At 61.8% G+C, this 17291-nt stretch overlaps 3 protein-coding genes across 7 annotated transcripts; 1 reads left to right on the forward strand and 2 right to left on the reverse strand.

Annotated features, from left to right (window-relative positions):
• Positions 1–1110: 1110 nt before the first annotated feature.
• Positions 1111–3630, reverse strand: STK16 (serine/threonine kinase 16). The gene is made up of 7 exons (XM_055717516.1): positions 3495–3630; positions 2582–2801; positions 2372–2505; positions 2174–2294; positions 1998–2093; positions 1809–1930; positions 1111–1721 (listed from the first exon to the last, which is right to left on the reverse strand). Exons 1-7 carry the CDS (start codon positions 3578–3580, stop codon positions 1583–1585), a joined length of 918 nt encoding a protein of 305 aa, XP_055573491.1. The 5' UTR covers positions 3581–3630; the 3' UTR covers positions 1111–1582.
• A 3-nt stretch (positions 3631–3633) lies between these two features.
• GLB1L (galactosidase beta 1 like) lies at positions 3634–9960 on the forward strand. 5 transcript variants are annotated; one of them, XM_055717507.1, is made up of 16 exons: positions 3634–4576; positions 5067–5239; positions 5543–5693; positions 5936–5996; positions 6265–6359; positions 6725–6923; positions 7004–7062; positions 7252–7373; positions 7454–7602; positions 7909–8027; positions 8168–8242; positions 8317–8406; positions 8545–8658; positions 8954–9085; positions 9420–9635; positions 9708–9960. In XM_055717507.1, exons 1-16 carry the CDS (start codon positions 4463–4465, stop codon positions 9924–9926), a joined length of 2088 nt encoding a protein of 695 aa, XP_055573482.1. In that variant the 5' UTR covers positions 3634–4462; the 3' UTR covers positions 9927–9960. The 5 variants fall into 5 exon arrangements, with proteins under 5 accessions (XP_055573482.1, XP_055573483.1, XP_055573484.1 ...); XM_055717508.1 differs by having other exon boundaries at positions 6743–6923; XM_055717509.1 differs by having other exon boundaries at positions 3635–4576; positions 7562–7602.
• A 197-nt stretch (positions 9961–10157) lies between these two features.
• Positions 10158–17028, reverse strand: ANKZF1 (ankyrin repeat and zinc finger peptidyl tRNA hydrolase 1). The gene is made up of 15 exons (XM_014282953.3): positions 16788–17028; positions 16379–16488; positions 15876–15978; positions 15292–15476; positions 14897–15012; positions 14456–14609; positions 14009–14231; positions 13731–13832; positions 13362–13532; positions 13131–13247; positions 12416–12689; positions 11855–11966; positions 11564–11731; positions 11381–11451; positions 10158–10797 (listed from the first exon to the last, which is right to left on the reverse strand). Exons 1-15 carry the CDS (start codon positions 16912–16914, stop codon positions 10677–10679), a joined length of 2154 nt encoding a protein of 717 aa, XP_014138428.3. The 5' UTR covers positions 16915–17028; the 3' UTR covers positions 10158–10676.
• Between the last annotated feature and the right edge of the window lie 263 nt (positions 17029–17291).

Genomic DNA, 17291 nt, shown 5'->3' on the forward strand with positions numbered 1-17291 from the left:
TCCTTGCCAGGTCAGGTGTGTGGTGAGTGCTTCAGCTCTGCTGCTGGTGCTGCTCTGCTTCCTCCCAGCACTTTCTTCCATCTCTGGCTTGCTCCCTGCGCAGGTAAGGGCCCCTGGTCCCCTCCCTAGGGCTGTGGCACACATCCCACCCCATTTGCTGCTCCAGCCAGGGGTGGGTGCTGCTTCCTTGTGTGGTGTATGGCCCCATGGTGTGTGGCCCTGTGTTGTATCCTGGATCTTAGGGGGGCAGGTTTAGCCTGAGCAGGAAAAGATCAGCAGCTGCTGGGACTTCTCCCCCTGTGCAGCCCAAGGGTAGGTGGGCTCAAGTGGACGGACAGTGGTTGAAGCAATGGGAACAGCCTGGCACCCGTGTCTCTGTGGCCACAGTATGGGACAAGGGGCATGCCTGGCTCTGCAGTGCAGCAGGTGCACTCTGCAAGGGTATCCAGCACGGCATGAACCTCCGCAGCTGCTTTACTGCTATGTTGTGGTGAGAGGATTAAAGGAGGGGAATGCTCCCTGTGAAACTGTTTGTCTGCATCTCTTTTTTTTTTTTTTTTTTTTTTTTAACCCCTCTCTGTGGGAAGCCCAACTGCTGCATGTCCCGGTGAGACCTTCCAGCCAAGGGTGCCCACCAGGCTGGGGGTGTCCCCAGCACAGGGGTAGTCATGCTGTCCCCAGGCTCTGCTTGTTCTCAGCAGAACAGGGCTGCTGCACCTGCCTCCCAAGCTGTAGCAGCTCCCAAGCCTGGGCAGCCATCTCCCGCTCCTTGAGCAGCTGAAAAGTTCTGCCTGTACTCCTGCCACTGCCTGCCTGCCTACCTGTGCTGTGCTGAGCCCCTTCCCACAGTGTCCAGCCCCAGAGGCTCTGAACAGCAGAGCCTGGCTCCCACTGCAGTTGGACATGGTAACTCCCATCAAGAGTGTTCTGGGGCTGGGGATTAACTCTCCCTGCTTACTGCTAATGCTCCGGCTGTGCTGCCCTGCCACGGCTGACCTCCACTGCCCTTCCCCTCCGGCAATGCTTGGCTGCTTGTTGAAGACAGCGTGCCCTACTCTCCCTGTGCCCCTGGCAGGACTCCCTCCCAGCAGACAGACACATCCACACCTCTGCAAGAACATCTTTTACTCCAAACGCAAGGCAACGTTGGCGCTGAGAGCTGTGGTGGAGCAGGCGCTGGCTCCCCCCTGCCTTGCTCCAGCACAGCACTGGGACCCAGACCACAGCTCTACCCCAGGCAGGAGCAACCCTCCTGGGGTGCAGAGCTGTGGGGATGCAGCAGCAGCACCCAGGAGAGGTCTCACAGCATCCTCATCTGCTGCTCCTGGGGGTGGCAGCAGCCAGTGAGGGCCCCGTGTTTAGCAGCAGGTCACACATCTGCAGTCCTGGGGCACAGACCAAGCCTCAGGCAGCAGCATCCAGGGCACAGAACACTCCAAATCCAACACACCTCCGGCATGGAGCAGCAGCTCTCCCTCACGTGCAGCAATGCCCTCTGCAACAGCTCCCCGGGGGAGCAGGGACGAGCACAGCTGCTTTTTCCCCTGGCTCAGCTGTATCGCTGCTGTGGGGTGGGACAGGCTCAGATCTGCGTGGTGTCCTGTCCCGCCGGCGCTGGCTGCAGCCCCTCCAGCTGGTGGAGGACATCATTTATACTTGGTCGCTCCTGGGGGTTCACAGTCATCATGGAGGAGAGCAGGCGCTGCAAGCCAGGCGAGTACCTGGAGGGAAGATGGTGAGGAGAAGTCCATGTGGTGCAAAGCACAGGGGGCTGTCTGGGAGCAGGGTCACCCTCCCCAGCCCCTCACCTGCTTGTGGGGGGCATGGTGATGGGGTTCTGCACTGCCAGAGCCACGCTGTCGCCTTTCTGGAAGATGGCATCATAGGGGCCTTCCCCAAACATCATGCAGTACAGCACACAGCCTAAGGACTGGAGCACAGCAGGGTCAGGGCAGTCCCACGGTGGTGGGATGGGGGCCAGGGGGCTGGATCCTTACCCAGATATCTGTGCGTTCATCTATGATGCACTGGCTCGGCACCATGAAGAGCTCAGGGGCACGGTAGGAGATGGTGCAGCGCTGGGCAGCCCAGTCCTACAGGGAGGAAGGTGAGGGTGGGGATGAACAGCCTGGGGCAGGGACAGACTGGTGGGGTGATGTCCCAGGCCACCCACCTGCACGGCCATGGCCTCCCGAGAGCTGTTGACTTCGATGCGAGCTCGGTTCATGGAGCCCAGGTCCATCAGTACAGGCTGGTCATGCTCATCCAGTAGCACGTTCGTGGGCTTGAGGTCCCTGCGGGGATGGACATCACCGAGCGCCCACTCGGCCCCTTGCCAACCCCTCCAAGCCGGGGCTGCCACCCCTCCCACCTGTGTGCATAGCCCTTGCTGTGGATGGCTTGCAGCCCACGGCAGATGCCATGGAGGATGAGGAGGATCCGCTGCTCTGGCATGAAAGTCCCTTTCTCTCGCAGTGCTTCCACCTCGCTCCACAGGGTCCCCCCCTGGCAAATGCAAGCCAGCAGTTACTGCCACTCCTGGTGGCAAGGGGGTGGGGGCAGCCAGGGGAGTCCCCCTCACCTTCACATAGGGCAGGAGGAGCCAGGCTTCATGCTTGGCACCCTTCTCCACCATGCAGTGGGCCACCAGGCGCAGGATGTTGGGGTGGTCGAAGAGGCCATGCATCTCTACCTCGTGCAGGGCAGCCTGACGGTCCTCCTTGTCGTGGCACAGGATACGCTTCAGGGCATAGAAGCGCCCGTCCCGCAGCCCCTCCACCAGGTCCACATAGCTGAAGCCCCTGTGAGGAGCCAAGTGCAGTGTGCGCTGGATGTCGCACTGGGCTAGGGCCTTGTGCTCAACCTCAACTGCAAGCACCCAGGTGAGGGGGACAGAGGGTGCCTGCACCCCTCTCCATGGGAATCCCCCAGGCATGCACATTCCCCTGCCACGCACCCAAAGCATCCCCCCTATGCATGAACAATCCTACTGGCCTAACCACCCCCAATCCCATGGGTCTAAGCACCCAATCCAGGGCATGACTGACGTCTGCCACCCAGCATGAGAATCCTCCATCACGCACAAGCACATCCTACGCTCAGGCATCTTCCCACACCATGCCCAAGCACCGCCTCACACCTGAGCATCCCCTGAAAATCGTGCCTGAAAATCCCCTATATATGAGCATCCCCCCGAGCCTGCACACTCCCTGTATCAGAGCATCACCCCCATACCTGAGTATCACCTCCACCCCCAAACATCCCTCATGCCTGAGCATCACCCCCTTGCACAAGCACCCCCCGTGCCCGAGCATCACCTCCAAGCCCCAAGCATTCCCCCCATGCCTGAGCGTCCCCCCATGCCCAAAAGCCCCCATGCCCAAGCCCCCCCGTGCCCGAGCATCACCTCCAGGCCCGAGCACCCCTTACGCCCGAGCACCCCCGTGCCCGAGGACACCCCCCCGAGCCCCCCCGCGCCCCAGCCCCCTGCGGACCCCTCTGCCAGCCGGTGGAGCAGCAGGTACCGCGCGCCCCCCAGGCTGACGGTGCCGCGGGAGCAGACGCACAGCGCCTGCCCCATCGCCCGCTCGCGTCATCGCCCGCCGCCGCGCGTCACCCATGGCGTCACCCGCCGCGTCACCCGCCGGGCGGGGCGCTGCGGCGTTCCCGAGCCCCGGTGCCGCCGCGGTGGGGATGTCACGCTCCGTCCCGCGGAGCTGACGGGCCGCGGGCGGAGCGGAGCGGAGCGGAGAGCAGCGCCGAGTCGAGCCCCAGGCGCGCCCCCGCACCGTGACCGGGTGGAACGCGGTGACCCCGGCGCCGCGGCACCTCCCGGCTGCGGGCGGTGGCGGCGGCAGCCCGCAGCCTCGGCACTCCCCGGAGCTGGCCTCGGTGAGCCAAGCCCCTCGCCCGGGCGACCAGGCCGGCGGTGCGGGGGACAGAGGTGGTGAGGCCACCCCAGCAGGGCTCGTCCCCGAGGGGATCACCACCTCGCCCTGCCCTGTGGCAGCCCCCCGACACCCCTGACACCAGCTCTGTCACCAGCCTTTGGCCCTCGGTCCAGGGACATTTTCCTTTCCTTCAGACAGCAGCAGCACCCCGGCTGGAGCTATACCCGAGGTCTCCATCACCACCTCTCCTGATGAAGCGAGTGGGCAGAGCTCCCTCGAAGGCATTTTGTCTGGTGGTGACACTTTCATGAGTCATCTTGTCCCTCTACGTGTGTCACCCACCACCCCGGGGGGCACGGGGGTGTGCCTGCCGGCTGGAGCTGGCTCTGGTGGCAGGGGCACTGCCTGCACCCTGCTGGGGGGGCTTTGAGGGGAATGAAGTGTGGCTGGCCCAGGTGTGAGGGGCTGAGCCACCCACCCCTCATCCCTCGTTCCTTCCCCTCCAGCTGTTCCAGCTGCCTGCACTTAGGACCTGGAGGAAGCACCCGGCGCTGGCCAAGAAGGATCATGTGATGGTGGTGTCCACGTCTCCCTTTGTCCCCTATCCTGGGCTTGCTGAGCTCCCAGCGAGGATGGGACTGCCAGCTCTTGCCCTGCTGCTGGCATCGGGGCTGCTGCACACGCAGGTTAGCAAACACGGGTGGAAAGCTTGGGAGAAGCGCGTGGGGCTGAGCTGCAAAGGATCCGGTGGGACAGCTCTGGGATCTGCTTTGCTTTCCTCCCCCGTATCCCTGCTCTTTCTGCTATGGCTTCCTTCTGCTGCAGCTCATGTCCCACCCCAAGTCCCACTTGCACTCCCACCTCCTTGCCTGCCTTCCCAGCACCTGTCCCCAGCAGCACCTGTCCCCCAAAATGCCACCAGATCAGCTGCAGGGTGTTTGATTAGTAAGGCGAGGGGGGGGGGATCAGGCAGTGCAAATGGCTGCCCTGCTTGTCCCTTCTGCTCTCCTGGGACAGCGTGGTTCCTGCCTTGGCCCTGCATCCAGGATGGGGATGGGGAGGGTCCCCCCCAGGAACCAGCCTCTGTCAGTCCCTGTCCCATGAAGGAGTGTGGAGGAGGGGGCAGCTGAGCTTGGGGAGGGTCTGCAGCCCCCCAGCACTGCCCCTTTCCCGCAGGCCTCCTCTCCGGCACGCTCCTTCCAGCTGGATTATGAGGAGAACTGCTTTCGCAAGGATGGTGCCCCTTTCCGCTACATCTCAGGCAGCATCCACTATGCCCGTGTCCCACGCCCTGCCTGGAGGGACCGGCTCCTCAAGATGTACATGAGTGGGCTTAGCGCTGTGCAGGTGTAAGTGATGGGGGCAGCCCTGACGGCACACAGCCCACAGCCATCCAGCCCCTCAGGGTCTCTGGGGTCCCTGGGGTAGGGACAGGGGCAAGGGTGTTGTCTAAGCACAGGGAACGAGGACCAGCCCTTGCACTGGCAGCCCCTGTATGAGCCTGCGCTTTTGTCCCAGTCCAGCCCCAGTTGCCATCCTCAGCTCAGGCTGGAGGCTAGTTCCCAGGGGCAGAGAGACCAGCCTGTGGGATGTTTCCCCATTGTGCTGGGGTGCCCTTAGCCTCTGCGTACTGATCTTCCCTCTTGTCCCAGCTATGTCCCCTGGAACTACCATGAGCCACTGCCAGGGGTTTATGACTTTGCTGGGGACCGGGATGTGGAAGCCTTCCTCGACTTGACAGCTGAGCTGGGGCTTCTGGTGATCCTGCGGCCAGGGCCCTACATCTGTGCAGAGTGGGAGATGGTAAGCCCCAGCATGGCACAGAGGGGTGATGGGTGGTCTGGGAAGGGCACAGCAGGGTTGGTCCTTTCAGCTGGCACAGTGGCCCCGGTGCCATGCCAGCCATGCCCAGGCTGCCACCCTGCAGAGCATGTGCCGCTCCAGTGCCGAGCATTAGCGTTGTGCTGGCCCGGTTTTGGCTGTTTGTCAGCCTGGGCTGCTGAGTGGTTTCTCTGCCTCCCTCTCTGCTGTGCATGTTTTTCCAGGGTGGCCTGCCTGCCTGGCTGCTGTGGAAACCAGACATTGTCCTGCGCTCCTCTGACCCTGGTAAACTTTGGCACAGGGCTCCGGCTGCCATGTCCTTACAGCCTGGTGCCAGTGCCAGCATGCTGGTCTCTCCACACACCTGCCAGCCCTGTGTGCATGGTCTCTCCCATCCTCTATCTTTTGGGAGCCCCATAGTTCATCCTCCACCTCCACTTCCCCATCGTGCTCAGCCCTGCCCCGTCTGCTCCATCCTCCCCCTGGCCGGGTTGGCTGGGGGTGGGCTAGGGTGGATGCTGCAGCCAGGCTGAGTTGCCCTCTGTCCCCGCAGACTACCTGGCAGCCGTGGACTCCTGGCTCCATGTCCTGCTACCCAAGATCAAGCCACGCCTGTACCAGCATGGAGGGAACATCATCAGTGTGCAGGTAGGATGCTGTGGGCCCCCACCCCCTGCCCTGCTCTGGGTCATCTTTGGATGTACCCCAAAAAGCCACCTCTACCCCTTACACCATGACCACATTCTGGCACAGCTCTTAAATAAATCCATCTTGACCTCTGGACTTGGGTTTAAATCCAAAGGCTGGGACTCTGGGGCACCTGCCACTACCCCAGTTGTAGTTTGAGGGACACTGGCAGAGCTGGGGGTTGTGGTGGGGCTGGAAGGTCATTCTCGGGACCCAGATGGGGTCTGTCACAACATCTGATGATGTTGGAAGGGGAGATCTGGATGCTCATCCCAGTGGGCGGTGGGACCTGGCTGCAGCCCTGCCATGTACACACTGGGTGCCAGCCCCTGCCCTGCTCACAGGTGGAGAATGAATATGGGAGCTACTATGCCTGTGACTATGGGTACCTGCGGCACCTGCTGGGCTCCTTTCGCGCACTGCTGGGGAGTGAGGTGCTGCTCTTCACCACCGACAGCATACAGGCCGAGGAGCTGCGCTGTGGCACGCTGCAGGGGCTCTATGCCACCATCGACTTTGGGCCAGGTACCCTTCTGGGGGAGAAGGAGAGGGGCCGGGGGTCCCAGCTCCACCCTGCTCCAACCTCCCTCCCTCCACCTCTGCAGACTCCAATGTGACAGAGGCGTTTGGTGCCCAGCGCCGGGTGGAGCCGAGGGGGCCCCTGGTGAGTTTGGTGTGGGCACCGTGCTGTGGGGGGAATTACCTGCGATGGCTTTGGGGAGGCAGAGGAGCCAGGAGGGTGATGCAGAGAGGGGTGCTGGGGCCAGGCTGTGGGTGAGCAGGGGCGATGTGGCTGAGAGAGGGGTGCCAGAAGCCCCAGCTCCAGGCAGGCAGCCGTCCCTTTCTCCCCCAGGTGAACTCCGAGTACTACACGGGCTGGCTGGACTACTGGGGAGAGGCGCATGCCAGCACCAGCTCGGCTAGTGTGGCCCGGGGGCTGGAGGACATGTTGCAGCTGGGAGCCAATGTCAACATGCAAGTAGTCAGCTGGCAGGGGGGCACATCCCTGGGGGGGATGCCTGGAGTGGGCATCACGGCTCACCTTTGTTCTGCAGGGCTTGGGCAGGGCTGGGACTGTGGCTGCAGCAGGGAGGGAGCGGTGCCTGGAGAGCACCCACAGGGTCCGTGGAGGTGGTGACAGAGCTCTTTGGGGTGTCCTGCAGGTACATGTTCCATGGGGGAACGAACTTTGTCTACTGGAGTGGTGAGTAGGGCCCTAGTGCCCTGCAATGGGAAGGGGAGGCACACTGCAGGGCTGGGGGGTCTTTTCTTGGCCATTCCCAAGGAGCCTATTTGAGGCTTCTGTTCTGTCCCGTGGGGCAGGCTGGCACATACCAAGGGCCCCTGAACCCAAGCTTGTTCCCCCATGGGGAGTCCTTTTATCCGCAGGCAGTGGCTCCCTGTTCTGGGTCATGCCCCTCCATTGCATTGCAGCCAGCCTGGGCCTGGGTTCCGTGTCCTGGGCTCTGCCAGGGCCCCCTTCTCCAGCTCCTGTTGCATTCCCGGGTAGGTGCTGACTTCAAGGACCAGTACAAACCAGTGACCACCAGCTACGACTATGATGCCCCCCTCTCAGAGGCGGGAGACCCCACCGAGAAGCTGTTTGCCATCCGCACAGTCATCAGCAAGGTGCTGAACCTAGCAGGAGGAGGGGGACAGTACTGGGCACCACTGCCTTTGCCAGGCAAGAGCGGGACACAGAGGGACCTGGCAGGGCAGGGGACATCTCCCTGCTTGCCCTGGGGGGCAGCTGACAGTTTGCTGTTCAGTTCCAGTCCCTGCCAGTTGGTCCGATGCCACCTGCCACCCTGAAGTACGCCTACGGCTGGGTGGCTCTGCGGAAGGTGAGTTCCCCGAGGGCTGTGCTGCCCCTGCCTGGCACTGCTGGGCTGCCCAGCACCCATCCCTCTCCTTGCAGTATGCCGACCTCCTGGATCTCTTGGATGTGCTGTGCCCCTCCGGGCCCATTCAGAGCCAGTTCCCCCTCACCTTTGAGGCTATAAAGCAGGTGAGGAGCTGGGTGCAGTGGGGGACACTGGGGGAGATGCTCCTGAGCTTGTCTGCCGTGCCCTGGCCCCAGGGTAGAAAAGCAGAGCTTGTCTCCAGCCCAGTTTCCCTTTCTGTGCCACTCTGCTGTGTCCTGCAGGCCCATGGCTTCGTGCTGTACCGCACACAGCTGCCCTGGGACGTCCTGGACCCAGCTGTGCTGGGCACTCCTCCGCACCACGTCTGCGACCGTGGCTATGTGATGCTGCAGAAGGTGGGGCTGTGGGAGCACACCTGCCCCCAGCCCAGGACTCATGGGGGCTGGGGTCCCTGCTGGCAGCAGGGCTGTGCTATGCCAGGGGCTTGGGGACAGCCAGGGTGCTGAGAGCCACGCTCAGCCCTTGTGGGGTAGCCCTCTGGCCCAAATTTGCCCCCTTTGGGGACGAAGGGCATCCGTGGGCCAGCTCTGGGGGAACCGGTGGCAGGACGCTATGCTGGCAGGCTGCCGGCAGTGTTTGCGATGGTGGGATCTGGGCATGGGGCTGCAAGTGCTGACCCTGTCCCTGCAGGAGTACCGGGGGACGCTGGAGCGGGATGGGCAGACAACACTGTGTGTGACAGGCAGAGCTGGGGAAACCCTGGATGTGCTCCTGGAGAACATGGGCAGGATCAGCTTCGGGGCCAACGTCAGTGACTTCAAGGTGAGGGGAGAGGTTCCCTGGGGCTCCAGAAGGGATGGCCCGGCTGCCTGCGTGGCCAAACACACCTCTCCTGCCACTCGTGACAGATCCCAGCCACAGCAGGGCCATTCCCACACCATCCCCTGGCAAACCTGCCCAGACCAGGATAAGGCCGTGAGGCTGGCACCCCTCTCTCCCACTTGTGCTGCCACAGCAGCCTGGGCTGTGCAGCCCCTCGGAGGGGATCCCATGCCACTGTCACTGGCTGTGAAGGCGACGTGCCTTGGGGAAGGCCAGGCAGCCTGCTTCTCCTGGCAGACCCTGCTGACTCATTTTCCCTCCTGCTCTACGGCAGGGCTTCCTGGGGAACCTCTCCTTGGACTCCAGCCCTCTCAGCAACTGGCTGATCTATCCCCTGGCCATAGACACTGCCGTCCAGCAGGGCTGGCCACACACTGCTCCACCACAATCAAGCAGTGGGGGCAGAGCAGGGCCAGCCTTCTATACTGGGACCTTTGAGACCCCTGGCATCGCCTGGGACACCTTCGTGAAGTTCCCAGGTTGGAGCAAGGTAAGGTGGTGTGTAGCTGGGAGAGGGGGTGAGAGTGGAGAGGGGCACAGCTGTCCTATCTCCATCTTCCAGGGCCAGCTGTGGATAAATGGCTTCAACCTGGGCCGGTACTGGCCCCGCCGTGGGCCACAGCAGACCCTCTTCGTGCCCGGCTCGGTGCTGCACGTTGGCCGCCCCAACAACATCACAGTGCTGGAGCTGGAAGGGGCACCCTCCACCCCTCTCCTGCTCTTCCTTGACCGACCCCTTTTCAACAGGACCCTCAGCCACGGCACTGCAGCCACAGAATAAACACGGGGCTGCCAGGTACAGGCAGCACTTCTCACCAGGGTTGCAGAGATGACAGGGGGCTGGTGAAACACAGGGGTGAGGAGAGGGGCTGCAGGCCCTAGGAAAGGGACACACATCCTGGTATGGACATCCAAAGCTCCTGCCCTCCTCTGGGGCCAGGCGGGGTCTGTGCTACAGAGAAAGTGGCCCAGGACTGAGCTTGTTTTGCATGTTAATCCCACGCTTGTCCCAAATAGTTCCAGTGCTCATGCTGACTCCCCCCATTCCTAGGGGGTCAAGGCACCTCTTTATTGACAATGCAGGCAGAGGAGGTAGTTGCTAACATGATATGGCTGAGGTGCTGATGATATCCAGGAAAGAAGAGGAAGAAGCACAGCCTAGAGGGTGCCCACAGGCGTGGCTGCAGGTGGCTCAGGGCTGCAGGGTCCAGACGTGTCCCACCACCATGGGCAGCAGTGTAGAAGGTAGCCATGAGAAGAGCTGGCAACAGGACCCATGGCTGTAGCCAGGCCATTAAACAGTCTTGGCACCTCACACTAGCACATGGGGACCTCCAAGTTGTCATGTTCCGAGTCACCACCCAGAGTAACATTCATGTCCAGAGCTTTGCCAGGGTTGCCCTGGAATGTGACGTGGCCAGCTCAGTCCCTCTGACCAGTGCTGCTCCACAGGCTCTCCCGCACTGCACAGCCAGTCCTCAGCTGTTTCTCCACCACACCAGTCCTTGGCAGGTGGCAGCAGTCCCCAGCCTTACGTGTGGCTGGCCCGGGCTCGGCGGTGGGTTTGCAGGCAAGCCGTGGAGCAGAAGGAGAAGTCGAGATAATGGAAAGGAATCCGGCCCAGCAGGGATTCTCCACATTGCCAGCAGCGGCTGCAGGAAAGAAAGAACAGAGGTGGCCCTGAGCAAAGGGGACAGCTGCAGGAGGGTTAGAGGAGAGGGCTGTGACATAAGCTACCAGCAGCATGAGGGACCTGGGGCTCCTCTGGTCCTACAGGGCTGATGTGCTCACCCAGGAGCTGGGCCAGGACATGTTCCCTGGAGATGATGCTGTGTGAGAGTGTGGTGTGAGGCACTTAGAGGGAAGCTGAACATGGGGGAAATTGGCCCCATATGGGTTTGTAAAGCCCCTGCCCAGATCAGCACAGGAGTGCCTGGCTGCCCACAAGCCTGTGGGGTGGCACAGGGAAGGGATACGGGGTCAAGGACAGGGGCACAGGAGTGGCTGGGAGGTTGGCTTGCTGTAGATCTGGCTGCAAGTGGACCAAGTTGTCCTTTGCAAAATATTCAGGGGGGCAGGGCAAGAGAGGGACAAAGCTTTTACACAAGCACTACTGGGAATCGAGTGGACAGAAATAGCTTTAGGCTGAAAATGAGAAATGGAGCAAGAAGGGCAGGGAACAGCTGTGCTGACATGGGAGAGTTTGTCTGCAGAGCCATGCTGCCAGGCTGTTACCTGATGTTGGCAAGAGTTGTGCTGGTGTCCTGCAGCTGCGCAGCCAGTCTCCGCTCGGCAGCCAGTGCCCTCTGGGGAGCAGAGAGACAGCTCAGCCCCCCCAGCCCCTGGGAGCTGCTGTGGCCAGAGCCCACCATGTTGGCACTGCCCCACCTGGATCCCCTCCCCCATAGATGGCCTCACCTTCTCTCTGTCGGACAGGGCTGCAAACCGCTGCTTCTCTCCCTGTTCCTGCTCCCAGCGCTGCCGCTCCTCCCGCTGTGCCTGCTCCCGCTGCTTGCGCTGGGCTTTCTGTGCCCGCTTCTTCTCCAGCTTCTTGGCCTCCATCTCCTGTGTCAGGGGCCCTGGCACCTGGGGGCAGAGGGCAGTCAGCATCTCCCGCTAAGCCAGAGGCAATGGCACAAATGGGCAAGGAATGCGTTGCTCTGGAGTCCCCCAGCCTCCAGAAGGTGAGGGCAGAGGGCAGGCACCTACCTTGGCACGACTGTAGTCATACTTGTCTGGATGGTCCACCATGAACTTGCGGAAGGTGTTGCGGGTCAGTTTGTCAGCAGACACACAGTAAGGGGTCCTCTCTTGCCCATCTCTACAAGACGAGGAAGATCAGCTCACCCTGCCATCTTACTACCTGTGTCCCACTGGGCTGTGAGATGCTCAATGGCTACTGCAGGCCAGGGGATCGCAGCCTAGGAGGGGAAAGTTCTTTGTCTCTACACCAGAATCCCCCAAATCCTCCCCTTCTTGCATTTCAAATGCCCTGCAAAGGGTGGTCTCATCCCTACCCTCGGAAATGCCTACTAATAAACCTGGGAGCACTTTGGGACAGTGCCTGCCTGCTGCTGTGCCAGACCAGGCAGGCAGAGAGAATGGCTCTTAGACCCCTTGTAACAAATCCAGATATCCCAGCTGGTAGAGACCAATCCCAGCTGTCCCAGGACAAGGCTGGCACCAGTCTTCCATGGCTGAGAGGAACGAGTTGCTAGGCTCCCACAGTGGGGCTGTGCTCATCAACTGTTGGGTGCCCTGTGGCCATACCTGAGGGCAGGGTCCGCCCCTGCTGCCAGCAGCAGGCACACAGCCTCAGCCTTCCCTGCCCGTGCTGCCACATGAAGCAGGGTGCAGCCGCGCTCATCCACGGGCTGGTTGAGCAGTGCACGAGGCATATCCAGGGGCTGTGCACCCTCCCCATCCTTGCTGTTGCCTGGCAGGTCCCTGCTCTCTGGCACACCCAGGAGGTGCTGCAGGGTCCCCACATCCCCCGTTTTGCAGGCGGTGAACAGGGCATCGCGGAGCTGGGTCTGAGGGTCTCCTATAAGGGAAGGACAGGAGGGGAGTCTGATGGCCCCTGGGGCAGAGCTGTGCTCTGGTCTGACTAGGAAGCACACATGGCACAGTTAAAGCATCATCCTGCTAGCTGGATTTGTGCACTGCAGGATCTCTAGCACCTTCAGTCTGTGACAGTGTGCCACGGCATTGCTGGGTACTGTTAGCAGCAGCTGAGCCCTCTCCTAAGAGAAGACCCACTCCAATCCCCTCCAACACACCTGGCTCAGCCAGGTGGTGTCTGCTCCTCCCAGTTCAGAGCTACTGCTCAGAACACATGGCTCACTTAAAGGCACGTGGCTCCACTACAGTCATCCCACACCCAGCTCCTCTGGGCACCTGCGTGGCAGCATGCCCTTCACCCCACTGCAAAGCCACCAGCAAATGGGGCAGGCATCCACCCAGCCCAGCTCCAGACCCCACTTACCTCCATTGCTCCAGGGAAGAAGCTCAGCCCCAGCTTCCCCCTGCAGCTCTGTCACCAGCTCCAGGCTGGGCTGTCCGCACTGGGTACCACGGCATGCTGTCTCTTTGGCACAAGGCCCTGCACAAGGGAGCACATGGTGTGGAAGAGGGCCAGGGCCAGCATGCACTCCAGCCATGGCAGTCCCTTTCCCCATGCCTTCCTACACTCCTCCAGCCAGTTCTTCCCCCTCACCTTTCTTCATCTTCTTGTCCCTCTTCTTCCTCCTTTGGCGGTTTCGCTTGGGCATCACTTCGAACTCCCGGAGGTCCAAGGTCCCCAGTGTCACTTCCACCATTTCCAGTTCCCCTGCAGGGCTTTCCTCCTCCTCTTCTTCTGTGGCTGAGGGAGGTGATAAGACAGGGCCTGAAGCCCCACACGCAGCACAAATCAGTCGGGGTTCTTGGCCAAGCACACCCTGCCCTTCTGCCCAGCACAAGGCCACACTCTGCAGATCCCCACTGTGGCACCAGGCTCTGTCACAGGGCTGTAAATCTGGTCCTGCACCATAACATCAGACCCCCCTGCTTGCTGAGTCACACCTCCCTCCATCGCTCAACTCACCTCTTTTGTCCTCCTGCAGGGGATCCATCTCTGCTTTCCGCTGCTTCTTTTGCCAGCCCTTCCGGGGGAACCCAGTGATATCCTCCAGTGGAGTGTCCTTCCCTGGACAGCAAGGTTGTTCCTGTCATTGCCTGGGGACAGGAAGCACCCCGTGTCGCCAGGGATTGAGAGTTGAAGAGCTAGCACTTCCACCACATAGAGCAGCATCCCCTAATGCACAAGGGACCACCCTGCCCCACCTGCTCTGACCCACAGGCACCAGGGCTGGTCTGACTCACCATACACCTGCAAGCTGGCCAGTGCAGCATGGACTCGCAGCACCTCTCGCAGGGTGGCCCTGCGGGTGCTGAAGGGGATGTGGCATATGCGAGGGTCACCCCGGGTGAGGGGTGGGTTCCTGCCACTGAAAAGCAGCGCACGGTTGTGACGAGGGGCCCGGAGGAAGATGCGTTGAGCTTCATTCAGGTGCTGTGCCCAGGCTGCCAGCAGGTCCTGAATGTTCTGGGGAGAAAGGGGAGGCACTATGGGGTCCTGAGCACACTGCGTAGACACAGGTAGCTCTGGAGCAGGGAAGTCCCAGGACAGAACAGTCTTGATTGGGCCCTGACGCCCTTCCTGAGCTCACATCCCACCCACGGCCTCCGGCAGTGGTGTGGTACCAGCTCACGGAGCCAGCCATGACCGTGTCCCCCTGCCAAGAGCCCAGTGCTGTGGTGCATCCTCACCTTGAGCAGTGCAGCCTCATTGTAACGCCGCAGGGAGGCTCCGGCTGACCTGGGTGCTGACCCTGGGGTCTGGGCATCACGTAGGCCCTGGGCTGTGCCCTGCCGGGCTCGCACTGTGTAGCGGTGGAAAGTCTTGTGCTCCTGCACCTGGGGACTGTGGAGAGAAGCAAGCATGAGCAACCAGACACCGTGCATGGGGAGGGGGTGAGCTGATGCTCCTGGGGCGCTGGAGGGCTTGTGGCTCCTTTGGGGCTCTAAAAATTAATACTTCTCTTGCAGTGCAACTGGCTCAGCCAGCTCTCAAGCAAAGACTAGGAGCTATGGGTGCCCAGGGTGTGGTAAGCACTGCAGTGGAAGAGTAGGGAGGGGATGGCCATCCAGTGCCTGGCCCACTTGACTGTGCTCACAGGGGCAACCTCAGATCTGTCACCCTGTACTCACCCCCGGAACACAGCTCCTGCAAAATGCCCGCCGCCCATCATCAGCACAACCCAGCATGTGCTTGCACTGAGGCTCTGCAGCGATGCTGTCAGGTCCACTGGCTCCTTGCTGCCACCCTGATACACAGACACCCTTGCTAGCACCCGTGGGATCACCACATTACATCTTGCTACCCCCCAGGACATAGACTAGCACCTCTGCTGACATCAGAAGCAGGTTTCTGGGAGTACCCCAGAGCCAAAAACCAGGCCACCAACAAGCCTGGGGCTCTGACCTGACACCCAGAGACCACCCTTCCCATCATGGGATGTGGAGCAATGTCAGACAGATGTCTACACCCCAGTGCCATCCACCTTCTCTTGGATCCCTCTCCCAACAAGCTGATTGTGACTTGCCTTCCCAGTGCTGAGCACGCAGCGGTAGGTGGAGATAAGCTGGCCCTTCGCATTGCGAAGCAGCACCTTCTGGGAGCGGGGGATCTGGGGAGTCCCAGGGCTGTCACTGGCAGAGGGCAGCAACTCTGACTCGCTGCTTGTATCGGAGCTCTCCGAATCAGACCCTGAAATGCTGGAAACATCACCTGCAAGGGAAAGAAAATGAAGCAGTGGAGCAGGGCAAAATTTAACCAACAGCCTCCCCAAAACTTTGCAGGTGACTCCAAGCACTAGCCCACGACCCCAGGAATGTCCTGTCCAATAACCTACATATCACAAGGGGGCTGTGGGCTGGGGAGATAGAGGTTTGGGGCTCTGGACTCCCAGGTATGTCTAAGCAGGGGCTCAGGAAGAAAATTCCCTTCTCCCCACAACAAGTCAGTAGGGCTCAGGAGCAGTGCTGGACCCCCAGAAGACTCCATAGGAGCAGAATAAAGGGACACTGAACTGGCAGAGGTAGCCAGGGGCTTCATCACTGCACAGAACAGCCCCAGCAAGGCTGCTGCCAGCTCCTGGGCTCAGCTGGGGGAAGCCCCATTCCTCACCTGCATGAGACTTCTCTTCAAACACTTCTACTGGCAGTGTCTGGCGCCCCAGGAGTCGCTGCTTCAGGTTGAAGCGGTGCCAGTCAAGACGGTAGTGTTCTGTCTGTGGAAGAAAGAGGTATCAGCTGGCAGGGTCTTGGTGGTTCATGGAAATTCCCCCCACCAAAGGGCCTGAGGTGACAGAACCCGAGAGCTAAACCGATACTGGGACCCTGCAGTGATCCCGGCTGGAAGACCATGGTACATTAGGGAGTTAGCCACATAACAGTTAATCTAAACAGACACAGGCCTGTATTGCACATACCATTTACCTTCAGTAAATAACATTTTAAGTGATAATATGCACGATTCGAGTACCAGATCCCAACAGGATGTGGGCAGCGGAGCTCCAGGAAGCAGCCAGTGCTGGGCTGCACTGTGTTGGTGTTGAGCCTCCACAGCAGGACCCTGCCAGCCATACCAGGCCTGCTCTCACCTCCTGCTGGGGCCTCAGACTGGCTCACCTGCTCCTCCCGGCTGCCGAACACCTGCCCGCAGGTCGAGCAGCACATCCGCTCTGGCACCTCAGGGACCCCGTGGGCCTTCTCCTCGCTGCTGGTGGTTGCAGGTTTCTCTGGAAGAAGGGTGGGTTGTGCACTGCCAGCTCCCCAGGCTGCACCATCTCCTGGGTCTCATCTCAGCCACCCAAAGAGCCCTGTGGCTGCAGAAGCAGCGTGGGGGGGCACCAAGGAAAGCCCACGTACCCACCCACCAGGCAGCTCCCATGGCGGAGCTCCAGGGCGGCTGCCCGAGCTGTGCTGGGGACAGAGGACAGAGCTCCTTCTGCATGACCTAGGGCTGGCAGACACGACCTGGGCCAAACACCCGCCGCCCCCAGCCCCACGCACCGTGGCCCCGTGGAGCCCCACGCACCGTGGCTCGCTGGAGCCGCCCCGGCGGCCCGTGCATCCGCTGCAGCTGCGGTGACGAGGGTCAGCCCCCGAAGGAGGCCGGGGTCCTGGGCGGCCTCGAACACGGACCTGACCTCCGGGGCCGCCATCGCTCCTGCTGCCAGTGGAAGGGCCTGAGCGACGGGCCCGGGCCCGGGCCCGGCCCCGCGGGCGGCGGGAAACACCCGCGGGTGACCGGACAGGCCCCTGCCCCATCTCGAGGTCCCTCTCCCCGCCCGTCCCGGATCCCACCGCAGGCCCCGCCCCACGGGCCCACCCCCCTCCCTCCACCCACCCGAGCGCACCCTGCGGCCGGGACCCTCCCGCCGCCGTTGTCCCCGGGGTCCTCGCCCCCCGCCGTTAAGTCTCCCAGGCCGTTACCCCCGCGACCTCCCCCGCCGCCGAAGCCGCCCGCCCCCCATTACCCGCTGCCCCCCGCCGGTGACAGGGGCCGCGCCCCGCCACTCACGTGCGGCCGCGGCTGCCC

Source organism: Falco cherrug, chromosome 8 (genome assembly GCF_023634085.1).
Source record: "Falco cherrug isolate bFalChe1 chromosome 8, bFalChe1.pri, whole genome shotgun sequence".
Taxonomy (NCBI): Eukaryota; Metazoa; Chordata; class Aves; order Falconiformes; family Falconidae; genus Falco; species Falco cherrug.

What these genes read in the sequence shown, in the direction of transcription:
- STK16 (XM_055717516.1), bottom strand. Translation starts at nt 3,580, where the DNA reads ATGGGGCAGGCGCTGTGCGTCTGCTCCCGCGGCACCGTCAGCCTGGGG. An exon ending in GGGAGGCCATGGCCGTGCAG is followed by an intron (nt 2,094 to 2,173) that starts GTGGGTGGCCTG and finishes TCCTCCCTGTAG; the next exon opens with GACTGGGCTGCCCAGCGCTG. An exon ending in ATGAACGCACAGATATCTGG is followed by an intron (nt 1,931 to 1,997) that starts GTAAGGATCCAG and finishes GCTGTGCTCCAG; the next exon opens with TCCTTAGGCTGTGTGCTGTA.
- GLB1L (XM_055717507.1), top strand. Translation starts at nt 4,463, where the DNA reads ATGGTGGTGTCCACGTCTCCCTTTGTCCCCTATCCTGGGCTTGCTGAG. An exon ending in CCAACGTCAGTGACTTCAAG is followed by an intron (nt 9,086 to 9,419) that starts GTGAGGGGAGAG and finishes GCTCTACGGCAG; the next exon opens with GGCTTCCTGGGGAACCTCTC. An exon ending in AGTTCCCAGGTTGGAGCAAG is followed by an intron (nt 9,636 to 9,707) that starts GTAAGGTGGTGT and finishes TCCATCTTCCAG; the next exon opens with GGCCAGCTGTGGATAAATGG.
- ANKZF1 (XM_014282953.3), bottom strand. Translation starts at nt 16,914, where the DNA reads ATGGCGGCCCCGGAGGTCAGGTCCGTGTTCGAGGCCGCCCAGGACCCC. An exon ending in GGCGGCTCCAGCGAGCCACG is followed by an intron (nt 16,489 to 16,787) that starts GTGCGTGGGGCT and finishes CCCTTCTTCCAG; the next exon opens with AGAAACCTGCAACCACCAGC. An exon ending in CCTGCAGGAGGACAAAAGAG is followed by an intron (nt 13,533 to 13,730) that starts GTGAGTTGAGCG and finishes GTGGGGCTTCAG; the next exon opens with GCCCTGTCTTATCACCTCCC.